Source organism: Hemibagrus wyckioides, linkage group LG08, assembly GCF_019097595.1.
Source record: "Hemibagrus wyckioides isolate EC202008001 linkage group LG08, SWU_Hwy_1.0, whole genome shotgun sequence".
In the NCBI taxonomy this organism is placed as follows: domain Eukaryota; kingdom Metazoa; phylum Chordata; class Actinopteri; order Siluriformes; family Bagridae; genus Hemibagrus; species Hemibagrus wyckioides.
Window position 1 is genome coordinate 19,634,836 of NC_080717.1, and position 22,500 is coordinate 19,657,335.

Genomic DNA, 22,500 nt, shown 5'->3' on the forward strand with positions numbered 1-22,500 from the left:
TGAATGGGTGGACGAGTGAGTGAGTGAGTGAGTGGGTGGGTGAGTGGGTGAGCGAGTGAGGGAGTGGGTGGGTGGGTGGGTGGGTGGGTGAGTGAGTGAGTGAGTGAGTGAGTGTGTGGGTGGGTGGGTGAGTGAGTGTGGAAGTGAATAGGTGGACGAGTGAGTGAGTGAGTGGGTGGGTGGGTGGGTGAGTGGGTGGGTGAGTGTGGAAGTGAATGGGTGGACGAGTGAGTGAGTGTGTGGGTGGGTGGGTGAGTGAGTGAGTGAATGAGTGAGTGGGTGGGTGGGTGAGTGGGTGGGTGAGTGTGGAAGTGAATGGGTGGACGAGTGAGTGAGTGAGTGAGTGAGTGGGTGCAAAGTTAACCTACTAAACCTAGTAATATATCCAGTGTATCCTTTTTTCTTCATTGCATTATTGATATTTTTAGAATGTGTTTAGATTTCACCCACATGCTAATGTCAGTTAATAAAGCTGAATGCATGAATTTCATTTTCTAAAGGTGTTGTGTTCTCTAACTTAAATTATTTCAGCAGTGCTTTTTCTGTTGTTGTAGCTGCCTTGATATTACTGATCATGACAGAGGCAAAGTGATTGTTGATTGCTCGAAGTATGTAATCAGCACAACCTATAATAACAGTTTTTATGTGCTGCTGAGGGTAAAATGGTGTTCAATAAACATCAGAGACTCATAATGTACTAGGAAATTGTCACAACTCTCAACTCCCAAAATGTTTTAGTGGGGTTTTCATGTCAGTCATGGAGACATGGATCATAATGCTAGTTGAAATGTACTAAACAAAATCTAATAAAATGACAGTAAAAAAAAAAAAAAGACACATTATATGCATTATGAAGTATAAAGATTTTTTTTTTAAACCAAATCTGATCCAAGCCAAATAGAATAAGAATTGTAACATTAGTTCTTTATCTCTGAGCTTCTTCACAGTTAAGGTCTGTGCATGAACCATGCACAGTGACATGACTTTAGGAAAGTAATACAGCACAAGCTGCCCCAGAACAATAGGTTGTGCCCATTTTACATTATTGCAATTCAGTGTGAAAATAAAAAATAAAAAAATCACATAATCTAGCTGGAATAATTTGCTCCTTCTTTATGGTTCCTATTTGGTATCATATATTTGCTATTACTTTCCTTCAATATAGCATGAAATCTCAGGAGCATGTTCTGACCCTTAGATTCTAACCCCAGCCTCCAGGAATAATAAAACCTAGCTTATATTTGTATATTTGTAAATTTGTGTGTACAAAACTTTCTCTGCATGAGACCCCTTGGTGAGGAATGACCCTGGTAGACCCTTCCTCTCTGCTCTTTGTGATTACTGAAAAAAATCATAATAATAATAAAAAAAAAATCATTATCATTTTAAAATGCAAACCAACCCATCCTCCCTCGCACTTTTAATAAGCTCTAAATGCTCAAGGTTAATGTGATGTCACACAAAAAACAAATATTACTACACAAAGCACAACTGCATCAAGAACACCAATTCGAGATACATCTTTATATCTTTGTATCTTTATTCATTTGAAGGAGAAGAAAAAAATCCTTCTCAAGGTTGAAATAAATTGGGATCTAGAGACACAACACAATAAGCCCTGCTGTTTTTAATCAATTATTCATCCGATATTTTAATGATCAGAAAGCTGGAGATGATCAAAGGTCTGGTTCGTGCCTCTGTGCTGTGGCTCACTGAGACATGCAGCGGCGCTTTGATGTGCTCCGCCAACAAATGCACTTGTCTCCACATTTCTCTTGCAGGGCTTTGACAGCACTGGTCTGAGGAGCCACTGCGGATAGACCAGGGTCACTGACCCATTCTTTAAACATCTAATATACAACACTGAATCATGCGTAACTTGGCCCAATACAGAGAGCTCCGATTAATTTTTCGTTTTCTTCCCTCTGGCTTGATTTTTTTCACAGATCTTCAGACTACCTTCCTCATTTCTAGGGAAAAATGGTCCAAAAAATGAATCTTTTTTTAATCGCTGACAGGCCTTACATTTTGTATGGATTTTATTCTACAGTATAACCAGAACCTTTATCTTTTTTGTGCCAATTTCTCAGAAAGCCAATGGTTAGTGAGGTTAAACTTTTTGCAATTCACTCATCCTCCATAATTATTTGTATCATGGTCAGATCTACAGTGGATCCAGATCCTATTCTGGGAACACGGCAAGATGCATCCAATGCAATACAGCCTGGATGGGATGGCTTATGATCCCACATACAGTTGTGTATATCTAGGTATATAGCAATAGGTAGATAATCAGTTGACCTACTAAATGTTTTTCCAAGGTAAGAGGAAACCTGAGAGCCTGGAGGAAACCCACATGGACACATAGAGATCATACAAAACCCCACGCAGACAGTAACCCAAGCTGAGGATCGAACTGGGGGACGTAATGCCGCTCAAGGTTAAATTTGCTCACCCTGTTAACATGAGGTTGAAGCTTATGATAACATGTGTCTCCTGTGCGAACAAGGCAATGCATCAAGAGCACACTTTTTTGCCTAATGAGCTAATTATTTTGTTCGCTTTTTTTATTTTTTTTACTTTGAGATGCTTTGTCGTTTGCCTACTCCAGAAACCACATCACTCAAGGGCTGTAAATCCAGAAGCAGAGATGGCTTAGTGGCTGCTGATGAGCCAATCCAATCTGTGTCACGATGAAGAGGTGGCAGAGAAAGCCGTTCTGCCCTACCGACAGCTTATTGATGCTCGGCATTTACAGAGGCTTACATTTTCCCTCTGGACACACAAAGCCAAGGCTCTCTGAACAGATCAAATTAATTGTATAGCAAATAGGTTGTATTTTTGCCTTTATTCGATAGAGCAGGTTCCTGAACCTCACGTAATTCTTCAACGAACCTGGTTATGGGGAAATCTGTTCAGCATATCATCATGTTGTTTATTGGTGCTACTCTTATTATTTTTATAAAGTTCAGCTGTAGTGGTTTAAGGTCTTGAGGCACATATTAAACCTTAGTGTTTCATAATTCACTGGATATGAAAGTTTTGTGGAAACATTTACCATCCAGTGGGCTTTGCCAGAGGCGCTACCGTCACTACTGAAATGTATGTCTCTTATAAATGACCAGACCTGCGGTCTCTGCTTAAATATTTGATCAGCCTGATGAATCTCCGTTGTTTTCCATGACAGAGGTAATTATGCCGTTGGCATTTGAAGGGCCGCATTTTAGCCACCCCGGTTGGACATGACGTGGAGCTTCGCCTAACAGTGCCATCTGTATCCTTGTAGACCTGACAGGCCACATCATTCAGTGCATCCTGTGCGCTTTGTTAGTGCCTTGCTCTCCTACATGTTCCTGGCTGGCCTCTGAGCTCCTCGAGTGATTTGTTGATTTGTTGACATGAATATTTCGCCTCCCATACACCGGCGGCTCAAAAGCCATAAGTGTCTTGCACGTCGTCCTGCAGTAACTGCCACTCCTGCTCCATCATATTCCTTTTGATGAGAGCTATTTGAGAATTATCTACAGAATGCAAGCACAAAATCAATGATTAATAATTAAACACATCTCTCTCTCAACTCTCTCTCAACTCTCTCTCTCTCTTAGAGTAATTATACAGTCCCTCAAGAGACAAAGCTATTTGTTCCAAATACAAATAGTCACTTTGTGTTCCCCATTTAGAGCCATGTCACGCTTTTTTTTTTTTTTTTGATCATCCACTGGATATGCGCTGCTCTCTGACGGCTTCATCAGCGTGTTAGGGGCTGCCTATCACACGGTGTCATTGTGTATTCCACTACAGGGATATGTCAGAGTACTAATGCCGTAATCACAGCTGGGTGACACGTCTTGTAGAAAAATCAATACACAATCATGTCAAAAGCAATGCAAACATCTTTCCATTTATCCACCTATGCTTCTCCATCTGTTTCTCTTACTGTCAATAGAGTATGTCTTAGCATTTAACGCAATCTTGGTCAAATCTTAAAGCATGTGTATAATAGTCTTTGTTCCAGGAAGTCTTCTGCAGTCTCTGGACAAGAGGTTAATTGCAGCATGACCTTCCTCCTTTTGCTATGCAGGTTTTCAAGAATGTAGCAATAGTGTAGCCTTAAGCTCTCACCTTAGCTTTTGCTTTTATCATGTATTTTAGTTCAGCTCTCCAGGTCAATGACCTTTCTTGAAAAAAAGAGAAAAAAAATCTCGTTCTCACCTGTCACTATCAGTTTGTAATGTGAATGTGGCACTAGCCAGACTAGCTAATGACTTCTATGCTTTAGCCCCATGATGCTTAATGAAGTGACAGTTCTTTTCCATATCCTTTCCCCTGTAAGGCCACGAAGGCTTATCCTAGCTTTAATGAGCAATTTTCTGATTTCTGTTCCATCAAAAGGCATTTACTTTAAGCAAATGTCACTTGCAAATGCATTGTGACTCAGTGTGCTCCATCAGGGGGAAGAGGCCTTAAGCACTGCTGAGATTGTCTTTTCAGTCTCTGAAGTGCTTGTTCCAGCACAGACCGGCTCATCTTTTCATTATCACGAAGCGCTAACGTGGTGTCAAACGTTCATCTAAGTTATGATTAGAGTGATCTCTAATCTCAGGCATTTAGTTAATTATGTTGCTCTCAAGGTTCAGCTCGCGTCAGCTTTAAATCTGTTAAACATTGTGTGTTTTAACCCTTGTGATCTGAACACACGTTCCACATTTAAAGGGACGGTTTCATCTTGTCATGCTCAGGTCAAAACGATTAAAACGCAGCTTTGAATATGATTTTCATTTTAATTTGAGAAGCAGAGCCAGGCAATTTGGTAAAGAAAACATGTTAATGTTACTAAAAATAAATAAATAAATAAATAAACAAATAAAAAGCATCATTCTGACCTGAACGGAAATTAAAGGTTAAAAATAAACAGAGGCTCCATCTGTAACCTGTTGCTTTTGTCCTGGCACGAAACCATTTTCAGCACTTACATTTGTTCTCGACATTTGATTTCTCACTCAGCCTGTGGCACAACTAGCAAAAAAAAAAAAAGGGACCGTTTTTACATTCACAAATAAGAGCCTATTGCTTACAAGTCCTTCGCTGACATCTGATCTTTGTTCCCGCAGGTTATTTATTATACACCTCTATGTGACACTATATGAAGGTATATATACTGTAGCATACAGATTTTCCTCATATTGCAGATGGGTCTAGTATTGCACTTTACTCCCCTGTCTGCTGAGTCAGGAGCTGGAATTCAGGCTAAGAAAGATAAACGTCAGTATCTGCAAGTGCCTAAAATAACAACTGGCTTCAAAGAAACTAGGATTTGTGTGCTGTTGAGGACATTTAGGTCTTAGGTGTTCAGTTCTATTAGGGGAAGGCAAAGAATAAAAAAGAGATAAAAAAAAAAATACACGCCACAAAAAAAGGAAAAAAGTACAGTCCACATATGTTTTTTCAGCTGAGTAGCTCCATGCATGGATCTGGAAAGACGCCTGTTTGGTGTCTTGCTGGCTTTCGAAAAAGCACCAAACGAGAAAATTAACCGTAATGCTATTTCACGGTGCTCCACAGTTGGAGATCAGCCCTGTCTGCTTTCCATGGAGGCGAAAGGCAGAGCAGTAGTCAGGGTCACTCTGCATGAGCACACTCATATTAGTTATCCTCTCATTTCCTATTCATGGGAGAAAATTAAAGCTGCACAACAAATTCAAACTGATAATGACCTCATATTCGACAAGGGAAAAAAAAAATGAAACCAGAAGAGTTGAGAAAGTCCACTAAATTTGGGAAGCTGAGAAATACTTTGCGCGTCCTCCCGGTGTTTGTGCTGTATTAACAGTTTACTTCTGCAGCTTCTTTGGACCTAAGGCTGCACAAAACTGAGTAAGTGAATTACTTTTTTTTCTCCTCCTGACACATTTAAATAGAGAAAAGCTGAGACGAGGTGCAAAACCGTATCCCTGCTTCTTCTATGAGGTTAAAGGGCTTAAAAACAGTTGTAAGGTAGCTATGAATAATTCAGATATTTTAAGCTCAACCAGGTTTTAACTTAAAGCAGTTCCTTTTTTCGTAGAAGATTGTCAATTTTGAAATGCAGAAGAATAGATGACTATGGCAAAGAATGGGAAATTACATTTTTCTGTATTATTGTTATACGGCTACGCAGTATTAGAATTAGAATGAATAAAACATAACTTATAAACAAGATCAAAACCGAGGCCAAAGTGAGGCTACGTTTGTTTGTTATCTACCAGCAAAATCATTTCTGTCTCTAAAAAAACGTGATGGCCCAAAATGTATAATTTCTGTTATCTGATGCGCTCGCATGCAGATAAGGCAAATGAGATAATCACGATCTTGCTCTTTTTTTCCTGCTTCCAGTCTTATTTTAAACAATTGACTGTGAATTAGCCTTTTCAGTTAAATAGATTTTTCACAGCTCAATTCAGCCCCAAGGATGGGTCTTCAGCCAGCCAGCCGGTCTCTGGTGATCTGCTCCTAAGCTGCTGCTGTTTGTCACTCAGAATGAGGCTGGACAGGCTGCGCTTGCCATCTCATATGGAAATTGGGATTTTTTATTTATTTTTTGAATAACACTGACGTTTTGACTTTGCTAGGAATAGAGGACGTCGCGAAGCACTGATCCGCAACTTACTCTGGTGCAGGTCGCTGATGTTCTTCCTCTCTCTCTCTCTTGCTCTCTCTATCTTTCTCTCTCTCTCTACATTAATATAAGGAGCACATAATCCGCTCACCGGCCAATCTGGCTCCATCTGCACAGCGCCTGGGTCGCCACTAGCAAGGAGCATTTGGCAGTAGCTGACTCAGTACAAAACTTGGCTTGCTCCTCCCCTTTATCTCTATGCACATACTTTTGATGGCAATGTTTTTATCTGGTTAGACAGGCTTTGTTTGGTCTGGATATCTCCTTGAGCAGCTTGTGTTTGCACTATGGATTTCTGGCATAAGTTAATGCCCTACATACGCACCTTAACCCTTCTAATGAGATGGTAGATGTTTGTTCAAACTCTAGGCCACAAGAGGATTTCGCTTAAAAATATTCAGGTTTAATAAACAGCAACGGAAAATGCAAGGCAGTGTATGAGCATGGATCGTACGGAAAGTGAGCAAAGAATTTCTAGGACTTTCTAGATTTCACATTGGAAAGTATATTGACATTTAAAGCTGGTAACAGATTCGCAACACGTAATCAGTGGATTAAGCAGCTCGGTGAATTCACACAGTTTTGACTCTTTATGAAGCGGTATTTTGCTTGAGACATGTAAAGAACATCTGTCTTAGGATTTTGCTATTAATATGAGATACGGGTCATAAAAAGTGACTTGTATTAAAAACAAGAAACAAATAGACTAACAGTGCATGATTATTCTAAATTCATGAATATTCGATTGGAATGATGCAAGCATTATTGGATAAATACAGTGAAACAGTGTAAACGTTAAAAAAATCTTGTTTCACACTGAGAAAAAAAGGCTTGACACTTGGTCGATCTTTAAGAATTGTGTCTGGAAAAAAAGGACAGGTTTTCTTCATATAAACTGCCATTGTTTTCTTTCACAGCTTTGTAATCTTTTTAGTTCCCTTTTTAAGTTGCCATATACTTGACCAGGTGTTTGTTGATATCCAGATTCCTGCAAATTTTTCAGTTAATTCCTTAGATACTCATTTATTTTCGACTGCACCATCCAGTTTGTCGTGAACAGACTTTTCTGAGCATAACTGTAAAAGTAAAACTGTCTCCTCTTCTCTCTAATTGACATGTTTTTAGTCAGCATTTGACATAATTTTTTTTTATTTTTTTCCCTCAAACCCTGTAACTACTGTTTATGGAACACACAGAGTTTCTGTGGCTTTACAAAGCCTGTGATATGAGACATGTACTATTCGATATCTGATTGTGTGGCTGTTGCTAAGCATCTAACCGTTTCATTCTAACATTGCATCGCTTCGCTTGATACACATTTGGCACTGCAATGTGCAAAGTGAGAAACGTTCCTCTACCTGGGATTAAAAGCATGGTTTAGAACCACAATAGTCCGAGGTTTCGTGCACCTTTTCAATAAAGATTTCCGTGGAGAGGAACATTGATGAGTTCAACTTATTTGTGTGAGCTTTGCTAGTGATGGGGTGATGGTAGCTCAAGTGGTTAAGCTCTAGGTTGTTGATTGGGTTTCAAGACCCAGCACCACCAAGCTGCCCCTGAGCAAGGCCCCCAACCCTCCAAGGAGGGGATACGTGAAGAAAGAATTTTACTGTGCAGTAATGTATATTAAATGAAACAAATAAAGGCTACTTAACTTAAACGATTCATACACATTTACACACCCGATTATACCTAGGAGCAATTTACAGTAGCTGATACACCTACAGTATGATTTAGGAAAAGGGAGGAAACTGGAGAACCCTGATATTTCAGATATTTTAAGCTCAACCAGGTTTAAACTTAAAGCAGTTCCTTTTTTCGTCGAAGATTGCCAATGCAGAAGAATAGATGACTATGGCAAAGAATGGGAAATTCTACTGGACTACTATTCTAATTGCACACAGTTGTACACATCTGCACTTTATTCACAGTAGTCATACTGTTCTGCCACCTATACTGTATTTTTTTTCTCTTTGCTTGTACAGATAATTCTATTTCTACTTTATTGTAAATATACATTAAAGTATTTGTTTGTGTAATACTGTTTTTTACATTTTATTTTATCCTTTTTTTTCTGTCATGGGCAGTCAAAACGCATTTCAACCACATATCATATTGTTTATAGTTATGGTATATGACAAATACCAAAAAAAAAAATCCCTGGAGCTTGAGGCAGCAATGCTACATGCTGTGCCAAAGTGACAAGCCGCTTTATGTATACAAATTATTTCAGTAAAAAAAAATATTGTCAGTTTTTTGGCAATTTAAAGAAGTACTCATTCATACTTGTTCGTTGTTTGTGATAATACCGACACCAGCAGTCCATCTCTGAAACGTTCCTCAGTTCTTTGTTTATCTCTGACTATATTTCCAGTCAGACCCCTTAATAAATGACACCACATCTGGTGGAGCAAAGCTGCTCAGGCTCTAAATTACAGAGTGCATAATTCCACGTCAGCGTCCTGTTGTTCTGTCAGCACAGATCAGCGATAAAGCAGACTGAACATCACCCAGCAGTGAGGTCTCAGGTCAGGAGAACAGCATTGTGTACTCTGACAGTGCAACTTCGATCTGGTCTTTTAAGGAAAGGTTCCAGGCTATAGGGGGTAGAATTGCTCATTGCTCTTCCGATTTTAATTCCAATCTCATTACATCTTACACCCTTCCACAACCACCACCACCACCCCACCCAGGGAGTTTCTAAATGCAAAATGAGATTAGTGTTTATGATATTGTCAGAACGAGAGAGAGTATAATGATAGCTTGAATGAAATGAATTGAATTGAGTGCTCAGAGTTGAGGCAATCTTAGCCGATAAGTCTATCTAAGATCCCTTTAAAGCATAATCCATTAGTACAGTGGGAGATTTCTGTCTCTTGGCTTGTGAATGAATTTCGGAGGTGGCGATATCAGTGTCTATTGCACACCCAATAACGCAATTCAGCATTCATCTTGCCAGTTGTAAGGATTTACTTTAGTCAATCCACCGATAGTTCGTAAATGAACCGGTAAGCTGTTTGGAGATCTGTGGTTTTGGCAGCAAGCAGCCTGCTTTTATGCCAAGACACTTTTTTTATTTTGTTATTGTTGTTGTTTTTTTTTTTTTATTTAACCTCACAAAACAATAATAACTTTAAACAAGAAAAAAATATTTTAATAAAGCTTGATTTATCGTCCTTTTTATATTCCCTTAGTTTCTTATAGACCTGTGACTAGAAACGTTTTTCAAATTCATCTGGAAAAAAAGGAAAGGAAAGAAACAATTAATCTATGTGGATATTTTTTTTTTGTGTTGTTTAATTTTTACCAAGATATATATATATTTTTTGCCAACTACCAAAAACTGTTTGAGGTTTACTGTTTAGCAAGTTATTTATTAATGGTTGTTATTGAAAAAAAAAAAAAAAACTACTAGCCAAGCAAAAAACCATCACTTTCAAATACAAACCATTGTTTCTTCCTCACAGACAAACGGTTCCTAAGAATAAACACAAACGCATTTCTCAGCATCATTGCTTTTTCATCGGCACAAATTTCTGGTAAGAAATATGAGGATGTACGTCACTTTTATTCTTATTCTAACAATGTTACAGGAAGTCATCCAAGAGCTGCAAATGAAAAGGGAAACAAATGGGTCTTTTCAGGCTTTCAGACTAATGCAAACGCAATGGGAGAGAGAAAGAGAGAGAGGGAAAAAGAGAGAGAGAGAGAGAGAGAATATCCAGTTAGTTCTGTTTCATAAAGAATCAAGCAAAGCTGTGCTTGCCTTTGGCTGTTTTCTTACTTCCAACAAATTGACTGTCTGTAAAAAGGTCATCCATTCAAACCTCTGCAGCTAAGTCCCCAGAGAGACAGAAGTGCTCCTTCTTTGAACGAGAAAATCCTTATAACGCTTGTGGACCCGTCTGGTTAAGGCCACTTGATCCACATCCTTCTCCTTCCTCTAAATTGGGCCACTGGGTCGAAAGCGGTGGAGCCTAGTGCAAAAGATTCACCATTTTGCATGGCAGTGGGCAATCTCTATCAATTAAACACTCAGCATCCAAAAGAGGAGATGACAACAATACAGCGTTTAACTGCTTTTACTACACGTCTCTTCTACAGAGCATGACAAACCTGTATGATCTTTTTCCTGTTCTGTTTAGATGCTCATTTCAATCCCAACCTTCAAACATAATAACATCATAGGTTTGAATCACACACATGTTTAAAATCTGGTGAATATCCCATTCAGTAGAACTGATAAAGAATATAAATCAGGTCACTTGATTTACTATTTCAGGACATTTCAAAACCTGGACGACTGAATATTTTTTAAATAGATGATATTTTATGTAATTCTTCATCAGAGTTGCAAACTGCAGTTACTTGTGTACATGTGCGCTCAACAATATATGTCAATTAATTATTGTTTATCGGATTTTGTTCCAGGCCATCTCTTTACAATTAAAAGCAATATTAGTTATATTTCAAATTTGGACTTTATCTTAAATTTATCTCAATGATTTAAATAAACAGAGGATGCGCAACACATTGGTGTCATTAATTAAATTCTGATTTTGTCAGATTTTTAGGATTTAGTTTAGTAGGTTTTAATACTGCTTCTCTTCTATTTGTATTCATGCAATTTCGAATACACACACGCACACATGCACTAATACACACACACACACACACACACACACACACACACAGACACACACACAAAAAAAAGCATGAAAAATTATTTACTAACAGGCTTGGTGAAGGATTGCAACTTTCAATCAAAGCAAATAACTGTTTTGCTTTTTGCTTGTGTTAATTAATACATAATTTGGAGATTTTAAAGCCAAAATATGTAATTATGATAATTAAAACAACAAAAGGAAGCCCCATTGTCCCCAATAATAATAACAATAATAATAATAATAATAATAATAATAAGTATATTATTATTATTATTATTATTATTATTATTATTATTATTATTATTATTATTATTATTATTATTGTATTTTCTTGAAACTATGTTTTTGTTTTATTTTGTTTTTTTCTTAATATAAAACAGACATTACTACCATAAGTACTGCATTATTTTTTATTTTGTTTGTGTTTACCTGAGCAATACACAAAGCACTCAATCTAGTCACAAAAGCTGCAGCTTATGGTGTAGAGCAGTGAGCTTTGGTGTGCCGTTACTGCTTTGGTTTCATGCTTTTGTGAGTGATTATGAGTTTTCATGAGTTGTAATCTTCAGCTTGGACTGAGAAACTTCCCTAATAGTGGTTGCCAGGCTGATTATCCTGGCCAACAACTGCCTTGCCAGAGATTGTGTTTTACACTATGCTGGCCAAAATCTGGTCTTCACTACTACAGTGGTAACAACATTGAGCTTGGCGCAGTTTGCGGTTAATCTCTGACCTAGGCAATTCAGACTTTATCAGATGCATGCCAGAGCAAATGCAGAGCGAGTAATAGTACCAATTTTTTACTAAAAGTTGCCAGCACTGGGCTCAAGATTATAAAGTGAACCATTAAAATGAAATACAAAAACATTAAAATATAATACTTTCAAGATTTCAGTTGTGAAGGGAATTAGAAGAATTGCACCATGTGTCTGTTTCCCTTCTGCTACTTTAAGCACAATTCACTAATCATTGTTCTCAGTACAGTAGCTGCACTCTTCTACAAAATGTTCAACTTAATATTCACATTCCAAAAAGACCATTTGAAAAAATCTACTCCAAAATCATGAAGCAAAAACAAGTGTATTTTTTTTCATTGCGGACTTACTACTGTAAAGTAAAGAGCAATTTTCATTGGTTATCATTGGTTAAATTGACGCACAAGAATGGATTGAACAAACTAAAAGGGTCAGTTGCATTCACACAATTAAAAAAAGACAGTTGCACAGATATGAAAAACATTAGAATTCCTGAAAATGGATCAGTATAAAAGTTTGTTTAAACCTGATTATGACACCCAAAGGTGCTTCTTGAACATAACATTTCAGATTTATTTTTTTACCCTTTGCTGTTATTATAAAATTCCCTCTTCTGCGAAGGCTTTTCATGAGATTATTAGATTTTAGAATGTGGCTGTAGATATGTGTCCATTCAGCAACAGGGCCATTAGTAAAGTCTGATGGTCTAGTAAAGACTGATGGCCAAAAAACATCTAACCATCAGATTTACTGCATATGTGTTTTATAATCATCCCATTCCAGATTCCAGTAGTCCTCCATTTGCTGTTACACTGTAATAACCTCCATAATAACTTCAGGGAAGACTTTCCATTCGATTTTGGAGCCTGGCTGTGGTGATTTGTGATCATTCAATAGCAAGAGCATTAGGGAGGTCAGGTACTGATGTGAGGAGGTCTGGGGTGCAGTCGGTTTTCCAGATCATGCCAGTGCAGTCAGTTTTCCAGACTGACATCACAAAGGTGTTCAGTGGGGTTGAGGTCAGTGCTCTATGCATGACACTTGAGATCTTCCACTCCAACCTTGACAAATCATGTAGCTCACTTCTTGCATAGGGCCCTGTCCAGGCTGGAACAGACTTGGTCATGTTAGTTCCAGTGAAGAGAAACACGTTCTATACCATTGTGTGCTTTCAACTTTGTAGCACTGTGGGGAAGATTGTATCTAGTCGTCTAGCATCTATGGCTGGGAAATGCATACAGTGTTTTTTTTTTTTTTTTTTTTTGTAATTATATACCTAATATTCTATATGGCTACAGATTTATTTTTATGATATTGCTTAATGCATTCCACATGCTTCATTCACAGTACATTATGTTATCTGGCTCGAGTATCTGTACCATGCATGAATAAAACAAAATGATGAAGAAATATTTCTCCGCATGGCAAATGATACTTCCATATTCAGGTGTCAGATCTGCAGTCCTGGCTTTTACGTTTGTGTTATAAAAATGATTATTTTTTTATTCCCTTGTGAAAATAAAATGAATATGCATTGAAATGATAATCTGATAGAATTTATGCAATGGAGTGGCATGGTGGAGCAACAGGTGTGTAGTGTTAGTTAGCATGTCCGTAGGGTCCTGTAATTTTTCCCACCTCCCAAAATGTTTGTGTCCAAACAGCCAAAAAAAAAAAACAGATAAATAGAATACAAACAAACAAACAAAAACAATAAATAAATAAGGTTTTTATTTATTTATTTATTTATTTATTTTTCTTTGCTGGCACAGTGTCCTGATTTTCAGTTGCCATTTTTGTGACAAAAATTTGTTTTCATTTATCAATTCATAGCATAAATAAACTAAACCCCTTCACATTCTTGAAGGTCCTCAATTGGTAGTTTTGTGTCTACAGGTGGTGAGGAATGTGACAAGAACTAAAGATCACCTTTTTTGTTTGAGATTTGCACAGACCATTTTAATTGCATGTTTTTACTGTCAGGTCCAAATGAACTGAACATTTTGTATGTAATATAATTACAGGTCTGTGATCCTACTGAGAAAACGGGTCAGAGACAAAGTTTCATGTTTTATTATTTTTTTTAATATTCTAAGTACGGAATATGTTGATCTGAACATAAGGGTTAAAAAAGCTATGTTCCTTCAGAGTGTGCAGCTGTGGATTGCGATACTCATTATCAACATTATTCCTGTTTCCAAATGTCTGCCTCAGAGCACAAAGCATCCAGCCTTCTGCTTCTACTGAACACTGTTTGCATATGTGTTTGTATGTTTAGCAGAGTCAGCGGCGTGTGACCTTTCACCTTCCGGATGGTTCTCAGGAAAGCTGTAACGCTACTGGGCCAGTGGAACAGGAGGTGGGCAGCAGTGCCATTGCCACCAGCACTACTCAGTCGCTGCCATTGGGATTCCCACAGGATGAGTACTATGAGCAGACATCGCCCAACAGCCGCACCGAGGGTGATGGCAACTCTGACCCCGAGTCTAGTAAGTGCCCACTACTGTCCTTTTTCTTCACACACTAAGAGTTCCACAGATGAGTGGGCTGATATATGTTCGATATTTACCACTGTATGGATGTTGATTAGCTTGAGGAGGTGAAGTGTGGAAAAAAAAAAAACTGTGGCAGAAAATAAAGACAGTTCAGTATTATTCATGTACTACATGTACTTTGAAATATTTCAGACTAGATGAAGTCAGATCTACAGACAGCTTCCACTGGTGTAAGACTACACTGTGAAAAGTCATTTTCATAAATTTCATTTTCATATCAAGACATATTTTCTTTTGGCTTAATGGAACACTATTACATCACTATCAAGTGATATCACTCTTCTGGATAAGTGTACAGATTAATTCCCACTCCCAACCAGTTCTGAAGAAATTCTGACCAATCCCACATGTTCCTGCAGTTATTTTGATTTGTTCCTACATGTGATATTTTCTAATGAACTTACTATTTTCAAAAAATGTAAACAAATGTGTGGTATCTGATAACTGCAGACTTGACTGAAACATTTCTTTTTCTTTTACACATATCTCAATCAAAAGTTGTAAAAATTATAGCATTTATAGCATCTGGTCAAAAATGATAAATTCAATGATAAACTCAAAAAAGACAAATCCACAAAAAAGAAACTATTTATAAAATTTAACAAAATAAAAACAAAATAAATTGTGAAAATGTTCCTTACATCCAGCAGTCATTCCATGTTTAATAATAAAATGCTTCATTACATTTATTTAAGAAGTTTTAAAACAGGAGTTAAATATCCCTAGCTTATTGGACTTTATTATATTTACATTATCAATTAAATTTGCAGTCTGCTGTTATCATTATATTATCTCAGAAATGATCTTAAATCTTAGTATTCTCCCGAGATAATAGTCTATATCAAACAAACACCCACCTGCCCGTACATTCATATTTACATTTACGGTATTTGGTAGACACACATATCCATAGAGATTTATGGAAGTGCTCTGTTGTCTGTATCAAAAACAAATCCTCAAGCTAGTTCACCAGTTCAGAGACTAGCAGAGGACCATCAGTCTACTAGAGAGGTTAGTACAGTATAAAAAAAAACACAAGACAATATTTATTTATTTATTTGTTTATTTATTTATTTTTGTTTTATTTACTTTATATTTTATATATCATTTTTATTAATATGATATTTTATTTATATATTATTTTTTTTATTAATTATTATTATTAATTAATTAATTAAATAAATAACAAAGTGCAAGTTATTTAATTGCTTGATGAAGAAGCAGGTCTTTAGTCATTTTATGTATCAAAGTATGTTATAGACTGTTTTTTTATTTATTTATTTATTTTTTATTTATTTGACAGAATTCAGCCACCTTCCTGACATGTTTTCCAGGAACTACACATATAATAATTTAAACCGCAGAACCCTGCAAAGATAAAGCAGTTACTAAAGATAAAAGAATGTATGAATGAATGCCAGATGCGGTAAACAGGTCACTTCAATATGTTCAGATGTTAAACAGCATGGCCTTTCTTTGTCCCGTGAGCACTCTATCTAAGCACGTTCTCCTGTCATGAAAGAGAAAACCCATCTGCGTCTGTGACTTTTCACTCGAGTCCCGCAGGATCCTGGTGATGACATACCTCTAGCTTATTATTTTTGCACGTTTATTGCACTGATTTATTTGTTTTCATCTTTAATAGTGTAGTTTAAAGAAGCACCGAAGCTGGAAACACAATTTGTAGCGTGTGTAGGGCTGTTAATGAAAGTGCAGTTTGACGTGTTCTTTGCTGTTGTTTATTGCTGTAGTATTTACCTGTGCTACTAGTAAAGTCTGGTTCTTATGTTCTGAATCAGATTTGGCAGATGGCTACTTTTAAATTACTAATGGACTAGTTAAAATTAATATTCATGGAAACCCTACCACACACACACACACACGCACACACAGATGATGAGATTTAGAGCTCTGTCACTGGCTGGATGATGATAGGCACGCCGTGTCTGGTGGACGCTGCATGGCTTGTCGTAATAGCGCTGAACAAATAGTGCTTGATCAGGGGGAGGGTGTTTATTTGCTCAAGTCGTTGTGGTTTAATGAGGCGCACAAAAACTGGTTAGCATTTGCGTGCCACTGAGATGCTGTATATATTGGATGGCCATTAATGTGACTGACTGGCAAAGGCACAGTGCTAGCACGCTAGATCTCCTCCCCCTTGTAGTTATCTGGTGGGCTTTACAAAATCTGGTGTTGTAAAGCCACTGGAATCAGACGGTGGAACTGTCAAAAGCCAGTGTCGGAGGCTTTGATTTCCACTGCCGCTTCCGTGTCATAATCAGGAAGCCAGTGGGCCGACTGTGATCAGCGTAGATCTCTTCATCCCGCTCCAGCCTACGCATCAATGATATGGGTGAATTACCATAGCATTGCTCCGGTTGTCACAGGCGACACAAGCTCTTTTTTAAACACAGGACAGGGGAGGAATAAATTGCCTGGCATACACCTGCAGATATCCTTTCAGCCTGGGCTGTAAATGAGACAACAGCGTCTCTGGCCGCGGTTTGCGAGCTCGTCTTCCATCTCTGCATTGCAGCACAGCTCTGACAGAACCTGCGGTGTCTGTGTGAGGATGAATGGATTCATGCAGTTCCCCCTGCCTGCCTATTTCCATACCCATGATCACCAATCTATTCCCTTAGATTAGCTGTTGTCCCACCAGCCCACATTCTATGATAATGACCTTTTGCTGCATATTGCTGGCTGCCGGCGCATAATCAGGTCTTTTAGATGCACTGTAAAAGGAAAAACAAAGTATACAGCCTCTACACTGCCTTATACGCTGTAAATATTTCCTGGATTAATAATATTCAGCAGCCTTTCAGCTGTGAAATCTAAGCTAATTATAAAAAAATATATATCATAATGATTTTTTTATACTGTAACTGTACAGTATTTCTTCACTTTATTTTTTTTTTCAGGTAATGCAAGAGAAACACTGTGGCATATATGTTAACAGTAGATCTTTTTTTAGCATTTTTAATTCATAATTCTTACGTTTAAGCAAACTGGTCTTTTGTACATAAAAATGTATCATTGACTCTATTGTCAAAGCAATGGTTAAGAACCCGCTGTGCATGTTAGAAACCCGAAAGCTTCCCAACTGACAGAACCATGAATAAACATGAGCAATCCAGTGCTGCTTGAAAAATGAAAAAAAAAAAAAAACACACATCATGCACTCTTTTTATCCCCGCAAATTATTTGCAGTCATGCAGTAGTTGGATAGAATTTTTTTTTGTTGTTGTCATGTATATATAATAAGGTTTGGGGGTTAAGCACTAGGGCTTTGAAACAGAGAATCTGACAGCGCAGGACATGTGATGTTGAAGTCAACCGGCTTGTTCATCCTCCTCGTTTTCTCACTTAAAAAAAAGTTCACCGATAAAACCTGACACTGTGGTTGAGAGTTCAAAAGGAGAGATAGATCCGTGCTCTGTTGACAGACTGGGAGACGAGTGCATCGGTGGTGTCGCGAGCCCGAGACGGATTAGATATGGTTTTATCAATGAGCAGCAGGCTGCCGGAGCTGTGGCAATCGCTTATCTTGTCGTCTCAATTTGAAAAGAGTGAGAACAAGAGACAGAGGGTGATATGGATGGTAGGAGAGAAAGAGAAAAAGGAAGAAAGGAGAGTTCTGAGCAAAAAAAAAAAAACGTGATGGCGAACAAAGCGCCCGACCTCCCAGGCTTTATGTCTACGTGGTGGTGTGGCAAGGTCTGGCGTGTCAACTCTCTACTGAGTAACGGCCAGCGCAGAGAAGCAAGGGGATATGGCCTTCTTATGACAATGAATTTCTCCACTCCTCTTTAAAAACGGCGTCTTTATTACGCCGACCCGCTCTTGAAATAAAGTTCATATGACGTTTATGTTGCCATTATTTACGAGGGAGGAGGCTGTTCAGTTTACGGCCGCTTTATTTATTTATTTATTTATTTTGCTTCCTCTCCTCCAGCATTGCTTTATCAGACAGTGAGCAGTGCTTTTTTCCCCTCATCTTTACCACACACACACACACACACACACACAGCGGTCGAATGTGCCGTGGCCTCTGGCCGATTGTCTAAAAGGCTCGATTTGCTGTGGCAGAATTAGCATGGATGCTCCTTCTTCTCCACCTCCTCTCTCGTTCCTCAAACAGCTGGCGGAGGGGGAGATGCATGTCTCAAACAATTAGCACTTTTAATTCTGAACCGTCCCTCCAGGCTGTAGCCAAACCTTTGTACTTAACATCAAACAGTATAATGCATAAAAAGTGCATCTCGCCTATAGCTGTCACCATGGTGACTGTGGCTGATGTGTGTGTTCTGTAGTCTTGCTCCTGCTCCCGTGTCATTGCAACTGAGCAAACAAATGCATGGAAAAGTGGAATCAGCTTGGATTGAAAGGATCCCATCAATATGAAAATACTGTCAGTGATACAGTATTAATCATTTTAGAGAGATAAAAAATCAATTACCTGTGTATAATATAATACAATATAATTGTGTATAGCTAAGGATGGCACTAGTGTTACATTATTGTGATTATTACTGATATTCAAAAACAGATTTTTTTTTGTTTTCATAAAAATGTGTGGAATCAACTTCTTTTAATGCTGTGGATGTGCAAGATGAAGTAAAGAGCATACTTTTATTCCCTACCTACTGCACTTTTCCTGTTGTAACCACACACAGTGTGGGCTGCCTGACTAAGTTATTTGTCAGATTCAGACTCAGTAACTACTAATAACTAAAGTCATGAATTTTTAACTTTTAACCCTTTTTACCCTTATTACACCGCTTAGTACACACTTAGTACTTTCTATTCTGTTGGCAGAATACAAATCGGCATATCAGACATTTTCAATCCGCATAAACAAATGAATTGTTTTATCATCGGTAGTCTGATATAAAATTAGTCAAGACAATGTTGGTTTTCAGTGTGAGATGTTATTACCCCTGTTGAGATAACCTTACCCAGCGGTTGAAGAGAATGCCTTCAAATTTTGAACAAGCACTTCGGGCAGCTCAGAGAGCAAAAATGGGTTTGATATCACCATTTACTTTGAAGATAGAAACGTTTGTTTGGAGAAAAAAAAAAAAAAGAATCATTTTGGGGGATTTTTTGGAACTTTTTATATGTTTCTTTATTCTTCTGTATCTTGCTCATAGGTAAAAAACAGAAATACAAATTCTTAAATCCTTGAGTGTCTACTTTCATAAGCTCCATTAACCATCATTGTAGAGTCATCTATATTGAGTCTATATCAGAGGTGTCCAATTTTATCCGGAAAGGTTCAGTGTGAGTGCAGGTTTTCACTCCAACCAAGCAGAACCCAGACCTCCAGAGTCTATAGAAAGCTAAGATCAATGGCTTACACAGGTAGAATCAGGTATAGGTCTTGCTTGATTGGAATAAAAACCTGCAGCAACCCCAGCCCTTTGCGGATAAAATTGGACATCTCTGTTCCATGACATGCAAATGGCGCACAATTACTACAGTATTAAGCGCACCAATGTGTGTCAAGAATTTATTCCTCATCATCAGCCTTCACTTATGTCTTCACTCAAGTCAATTATGAACTGATACCAAATTCTAACCTTATCATCTACTAAATGTCCAAGCAGAAATAGATTCATCTTTGATTTAATACTTTATAGCAAACCTGTAGCTACTACACCCCCAGATACTATACCTGTTCTTGAATGACACGAGTGGAACCCAACATATTTGTCTGTATTTGGACTGTTGTGGCCCAAGCACTCGAGATGTGCATTCTGAGATGTAAAGAGTGGTCATTTCAGCTACTCTAGCCTTTATATCAGGTGAATCCAGTCTGAAAAGTTTCCTGTTTCTGCAGAACTGCAGCCACACAATTGGCTGATTGGATAATTGAAGTAATAGGAAGGTGTGGCTAATGAATAGATTATACACATACACAACAAAGAATAAAGTACACAATAAACAATAAAGTACAGTTCTACTCACTGACACTTTAACAGGTAAACCTGTTAAAAGGCAACACCAGACATTGTTTGGATAGTGCAACAGTCACAGCACAGTTGTGACACTGACGTGTTAGTGGCATGTTAGCAGGTGTTGCAATGCTATGAGTAGATCAGACATGGCAGTGCTACTGAGATTATAAACACAGTGTCACTGCTAGGTTGAGAAACAGTGCATTGGCCATTAACATCCAGCTAACAGTGGTTCTGTGGACAGAAACACATAATGACCAAGGGCTAGAGAAAGGTTAACATTTTTGAAATTGTGTTAATATTTGTGTGTTTAGAAATTGTATTAATTGGGTTCAAAGCACCAGCAGAACTGATGAGCCTCCTACACTGGTACAAGTGCAGCACACAATAGTGCCACCGCTATACTGAGAATGTTCCAGAAAACTGAATCCTGTTCTGCAAACATTATGAGAATCTCACAGAAAAAAATGTAACAATGGAATTCTTGCTTTTGATTTTTTTTTCTTGTTTCCGTTACTGAATCAGAGATAAACACATTGCATTTAACTTTATGGCTCCATAACTTCACTTTTGCACTTTCTTTTTATTAAATGGAATGTTATACTTTCAGTTCGTTCCAAAATGTTTCAAAATGAATTCCTTCCTCTCACTGGAAGAAAAGAGAGAGTTTTGTTATCGGTAGGAATTTACACATCGTCTGAACATGCCTTAAAACACATACCTGTCTCTTGTACCTAACCTCTTCTCACTTCCTGAAACTATTGTTACGTCTATGGTCTTACTCATCCTCACTATTATCTGTAGGAATAGCCAAAGCAGTCCTCTTTAAAGCCTACAAATAACTGATACTGGAAAATCCTTCCATAAATACTAAATGAACATTGTCTCACAGAACATGTCGACATATCACCAATGAAACATGTATATAGTGTAATGAATGCATTAATTTAAACCTGGTATGGTATGGTATGGTATGGTATGGTATGGTATGGTATGGTATGGTATGGTATGGTATGGTAGGGTATGGTATGGTATGGTATGGTAGGGTATGGTATGGTATGGTATGGTAGGGTATGGTATGGTATGGTATGGTATGGTAGGGTATGGTATGGTATGGTATGGTATGGTAGGGTATGGTATGGTATGGTATGGTATGGTAGGGTATGGTATGGTATGGTATGGTAGGGTATGGTATGGTATGGTATGGTAGGGTATGGTATGGTAGGGTATGGTATGGTATGGTAGGGTATCTCATGTGTTTTATGTCAGCAAAAATATGAATAATGAATAGCAAAAAATTCTAGAACCTTTGATAGAGTGCAACAAAATAATGTTCAGCATGAAAAAGAGAGTGACTGAAAAATTTAACCAATCAGTGAAAAGGTTTTCCTGCTCAAAAAGTTCAGGTGAATGCAGTAGAGGGTTAAGGATTTTAGATGACCAAAAAGGCAACCCTTTAACCAGACAATTCATATATTTAAAAATCTTTTTAAAAGTAATAAGGTTACAAAGTGAGTCTTAATGTACTTTTCCCTAAGCGTATTTGTTCTCATCATACAGTTTTGTAGCAAATAATATACACAAATGTGGTTTGACCTTAATGAACTCCCTCTCTCTCTCCCTCTCTCTTTCTCCCCCTCTCTCTCTCTCTCTCTCTCTCTCTGTCTCAGTTTTACACACCCATAAACACCCATTTCGTTTTGTTTTTCTGTGATTGAGGCAGTTACAAGACTAATACTGATAATAAAGCAGGACATGTAAGATTCTGTGCCCACACAGAAGAAACGTGATGGCACTCTGAGTACTCAGTGAAACACATTTTCATTAATTTCAGCCTTTTTTTTTTTTTTAAACGCAATTAGCATTAATGAATGTAGTGCTTAATTACACTGAGCTGTGTAAATCTCT

The 22,500-nt window shown here is 37.8% G+C and overlaps 1 protein-coding gene across 2 annotated transcripts in view; it reads left to right on the plus strand.

The window, feature by feature from the left end:
- Positions 1–22,500, plus strand: part of pcdh11 (protocadherin 11) — a 193,138-nt gene that overhangs the window by 110,106 nt on the left and 60,532 nt on the right. Inside the window, exon 5 of one of the 2 annotated variants that reach the window (XM_058398041.1) lies at positions 14,356–14,566. In XM_058398041.1, coding sequence (XP_058254024.1) covers positions 14,356–14,566 — 211 coding nt within the window. The remainder of the gene's footprint in view (positions 1–14,355; positions 14,567–22,500) is intronic. The other variant, XM_058398042.1, reaches the window with a different exon arrangement.